Source organism: Penaeus vannamei, chromosome 31 (assembly GCF_042767895.1).
Source record: "Penaeus vannamei isolate JL-2024 chromosome 31, ASM4276789v1, whole genome shotgun sequence".
NCBI lineage: Eukaryota > Metazoa > Arthropoda > Malacostraca > Decapoda > Penaeidae > Penaeus > Penaeus vannamei.
Genome location: NC_091579.1, coordinates 5,216,857 through 5,221,856, shown reverse-complemented (window position 1 = coordinate 5,221,856; position 5,000 = coordinate 5,216,857). Strand labels below are relative to the sequence as shown.

Here is a 5,000-nt window from a genome sequence, read left to right as displayed (position 1 = left end):
AGAGGTTGATACAGAGAGAGAGAGATATACAAGAGATGCAGAGAGAGAGACAGACAGATAGAGAGAGAGAGAGAGAGAGACAGATAGATAGATAGATAGATAGATAAAGAGATAAAGAGATAGATAGATAGAGAGATAGATAGGTATAGATAGATGCAGCTAAAAAGATTGGTTGGTACAGATAAAGGGATGTATAGATAGATACAGATAGAAGGATATATAGATAGATACAGATATAAGAATATATATATATATAGATAAATACAGATAGAAGGATATATATAGAAATATACAATTAGAAAGATATATATAGACAGATACAGATAGAAGGATATATATAGATAGATACAGATAGAAGAATATATATATATATGTATATGTATATATATATATATATATATATATATATATATATATATATATATATATATAGAAAGAGAGAGAGAGAGAGAGAGAGAGAGAGAGAGAGAGATACAGCTAGAAGGATATATATATATATATAGATACAGATATTATCACGTAATTATCTATTTATAAAGCAATGATAAGTAGGGCAATATGGAGAAAAAAATCCCTGATATTACTATTCAATTACATGTTAAAGGGAAAATAGATGTAATAAAAGCAGATAAATGCAATAAAAGCAGATAAATGAATAAATTATTTAGATGACATAAAGAAAAAAATAAGTAAATGCAATCAAAATAGAAGACAGATATAAATACAGGTAAAAAGATATCTTTTGTTTGAGTGTATGTATGTTTCAGTGCGTGTATTTCAGTGTATGTGTTTGAGTTTGTGTGTGTGTGTGTGTGTGTGTGTGTGTGTGTGTGTGTGTGTGTGTGTGTGTGTGTGTGTGTATGATAATGATAATGTATTAAATAATGACTGTGTGTCTGTCATGCGTGTGTGTGTGTGTATGTGTGTGTGTGTGTGTGTGTGTGTGTGTGTGTACACGTAATGCGTGTGTGTGTGTGTGTGCGGTGTGTGTGTGCGTGTGCGTGTGCGTGTGCGTGTACGTGTGCGTGTGCGTGTACGTGTGCGTGTGCGTGTGCGTGTACGTGTGCGTGTACGTGTGCGTGTGCGTGTGCGTGTGCGTGCGTGTGCGTGTGTGTGCGTGTGCGTGTGCGTGTGCGTGTGCGTGTGCGTGCGCGTGCGCGTGCGTGTGCGTGCGCGTGCGTGTGCGTGTGCGTGTGCGTGCGTTATCCCCGCCGATCGCCAGAGACGACAAACAAACAACCCCAAAAAGCCCCAAAGTGCCACTCCTCACCGACGGAGCAGATGGCATCGGGCTCCGAGGTCAGCGCCACCGTGGTCTCCGCCCCCGGCAGTGCCTGGCGCTCCGAGAAGGTCAGGTTGGCACTGATCCCCAGGCACCGCTCGAGCTGCACCTCTGCCGCGTCTGGGCCCGACACGACTCCTGCCGTCGTCTCTTCATTGTACCAGAGGAGAGCACCTGGCAGGGAGCAGAGAGGGTTATGTGAGGTGGGATATAATATATATAATATAATATATATAATACACACACATATAAACAAATAAATAAATAAAAAAATAAATAGATAGATAAATAAATAAGTATATATATATATATATATATATATATATATATATATATATATATATATATATATATATATATATATATATACACATAAAAAAGCATATACCATTAACAGATAAAACACGCACATGAATGCACAGCCAACTCCCCCCCCTCCCCCCCTTGACTCAAGCGCTGCAACCCTCCCTTTCCCCCTCCTCTCTCCCTCCCCCTCTCCCCTGACCTTTACAACCCTCCCCCTTTCCCCTCCCCCTTAACCTTCCCCTCCCTTCCCTCACTTAACCCCCTAACCTCCTCCCCACCCCCAACCCCCTTAACCTTTTCCCCCCTCCCCTTAACCTTCCCTCCCACCCCCTCCCTCCCCTTAACCTTCCCCCTTCCCTTTCCCCCTACCTGCGCCGTGGGTGAAGCGGTGGGCGGCAGAGAGATGGGCAGGTTGAGCACGCCCATGACGATAGGAAAACCCGGGTTGGTGGGCGTGTCGACCAGGTGCTCCGTGTCGATGGGGAAGACGGTGGGCGCGAAGGTGACCTGCCGCGTCGACAGGTGCTGGATCTTGCCACGGGACACCACCTGGAGGTATCATTATAGTTATTGTTATTATCATTCGTCTTATTATTATTATTATTATTACTGTTATTATTATTATTATCATTATTATTATTATTATTATTATTATTATTATTATTATTATTATTATTATCATTCTTCTTCTTTTTATTATTATTATTGTTATCATTATTATCATTATCATTATTATCAGTAGTAGTAGTAGTATTATCATTATTATTATTATTATCATTATAGTTATTATTATTATCATTATTATTATTATTATCACTATCATTATTATTATTGTTATTATTATTATCATTATTATTATTATTATTATTATTATTATCATTATTATTATTATTATTATTATTATTATTATTATCATTATTATTATTACTATTATTATTATCATCATTATTATTATTATTATTATTATTATTATTATTATTATTATTATTATTATTATTATCATTATCATTATTATTATTATTATTATTATTATCATTATCATTATCATCCTCATCCTCATCATCTTCATCATCATCATCATCATCATCATCATCATCATCATCATCATCATCATCATCATCATTATTATTCTATTTATCTATTTTTATCTTTTATTTTTTATGGGGGGTGAGGTATTTTGGTTAATTATTTTATCTATTTTTTTTTTGGGGGTTGAGGTATTTTGGTTAATTATCTTATCTATTTTTTAGGGGGGGGGGGTATTTTGGTTAGTGGTCAAGATAACAATACTTCTTTGCCAACCTCTGCTGGCTATTGCGACACATTTTATGGCTATTTCAGCTACTAGGGCTACTATTACTATTTTTTGTTATTTGAATTATGTCATTTCCTCTGCTACTACTATTTCTACTATTTGCCTGCTATTTATGTTGTCATTATACATATCTAGAAGTATCATTATGACTGTCATTATTCTTACGATTATTGCTACAATTACCACTTTCCTTAATATCACTAGGATTCTTATAACTCTTGCTGTCTTTCATTTTTATATATATCAATAATAGATATCCTCCTTCTGCCACCACAACTACCACACCCCCTCTCTTAACATCTATCACAACCACAACCACCACAATTTCTACCACTGCTTTTCGTACCACAACTTCTACTGCCCATTTCTCCCTTCGCCAACCACAACTACAACAAGGACTCCCACCATAGCAGCCGCTACAACCCCTTAAACCCTTCCCACCACAACTTGCCCACCATCACGACAAGGACCCCCACCAGAGCAGCCGCTACAACCCCTTAAACCCTTCCCACCACAACTTGCCCACCATCACGACAAGGACCCCCACCAGAGCAGCCGCTACAACCCCTTAAACCCTTCCCACCACAACTTGCCCACCATCACGACAAGGACCCCCACCAGAGCAGCCGCTACAACCCCTTAAACCCTTCCCACCACAACTTGCCCACCATCACGACAAGGACTCCCACCAGAGCAGCCGCTACAACCGAGCAGCCGCTACAAACCTCCCTTAAACCCTTCCCACCACAACTTGCCCACCATCACGACAAGGACCCCCACCAGAGCAGCCGCTACAACCCCTTAATTAAACCCCTTCCCACCACAACTTCTGCCCACCATCACGACAAGGACCCCACCAGAAGAAAGGCCACAACCCCTCAAACCCTTCCTACCACAATCTGCTCCACCATCACGACAAGGACTCCCACCAGAGCAGCCTACAACCCCTAACCCTTCCCACCACAACTTGCCCACCATCACGACAAGGACCCCCCACCAGAGCAGCTGCTACAACTCCTTAAACCTCTTCCCACCACAACTTGCCCATCATCACGACAAGGACCCCCACCAGAGCAGCCGCTACTGACCCATGAGTAAACCCTTCCCACCACTATCTGCTTACCCACCATCACATTAAGGACTCCCACCAGAGCAGCCGCGCAAACATCCTTATCAGCTATCCCACCACAACTTGCCCACCATCACGACAAGGACCCCCACCTCAGAGCAGCCACTACGAACCTCCTTAAACCCTTCCCATCACAACTTGCCCAAACATCACGACACAAGGACCCCCCCACCAGAGCAGCCGCTACAACCCCTTAAACCCTTCCCACCACAACTTGCCCACCATCACGACAAGGACCCCCACCAGAGCAGCCGCTACAACCCCTTAATTAAACCCTTCTTCCTATCACAACTTGCCCACCATCACGACAAGGACCCCCACCAGAGCAGCCGCTACAACCCCTTAATTAAACCCTTCCCACCACAACTTGCCCACCATCACGACAAGGACCCCCACCAGAGCAGCCGCTACAACCCCTCAAACCCTTCCTATCACAACTTGCCCACCATCACGACAAGGGACTCCCCACCAGAGCAGCCGCTACAACCCCTTAAACCCCTTCCCACCACAACTCTGCCCACCATCACGACAAGAGGACTCCCACCAGAGCGAGCCGCATACAACCCCTTTAAAACCCTTCCCACCACAACTTGCCCACCATCACGACAAGGACCCCACCAGAGCGAGCCGCTACAACCCCTTAAACCCTTCCCCACCTTCACAATCTTGGCCCACCATCACGTACAAGGGTCCCCACTCAGAGCAGCCGCTACAACCCCTTAAACCCTTCCCACCACAACTTGCCCACCATCACGACAAGGACTCCCCACCCAGAGCAGCCGCTACAACCCCTTAAACCCTCTTCCCACCACAACTTGCCCACCATCACGACAAGGACTCCCACACCAAGGAGCCAGCCGCCACAAGCCCGCCTAAGCCACCCCTTCCCACCACAACTTGCCCACCATCACGACCAAGGGCCTTCCCACCAGAAAGCAGCCGCTACAACCCCCTTAATTAAACCGCTT

General features: G+C 43.5%; 1 protein-coding gene across 1 annotated transcript in view; it reads right to left on the bottom strand.

The window, feature by feature from the left end:
* Positions 1-5,000, bottom strand: part of LOC113829072 (pregnancy zone protein-like) — a 40,833-nt gene that overhangs the window by 13,915 nt on the left and 21,918 nt on the right. Inside the window, exons 10-11 of the mRNA XM_070143699.1 lie at positions 1,958-2,137; positions 1,271-1,430 (exon numbers count right to left, since the gene is read on the bottom strand). Of these exons, the coding sequence (XP_069999800.1) occupies positions 1,271-1,430; positions 1,958-2,137 (340 nt within the window). The remainder of the gene's footprint in view (positions 1-1,270; positions 1,431-1,957; positions 2,138-5,000) is intronic.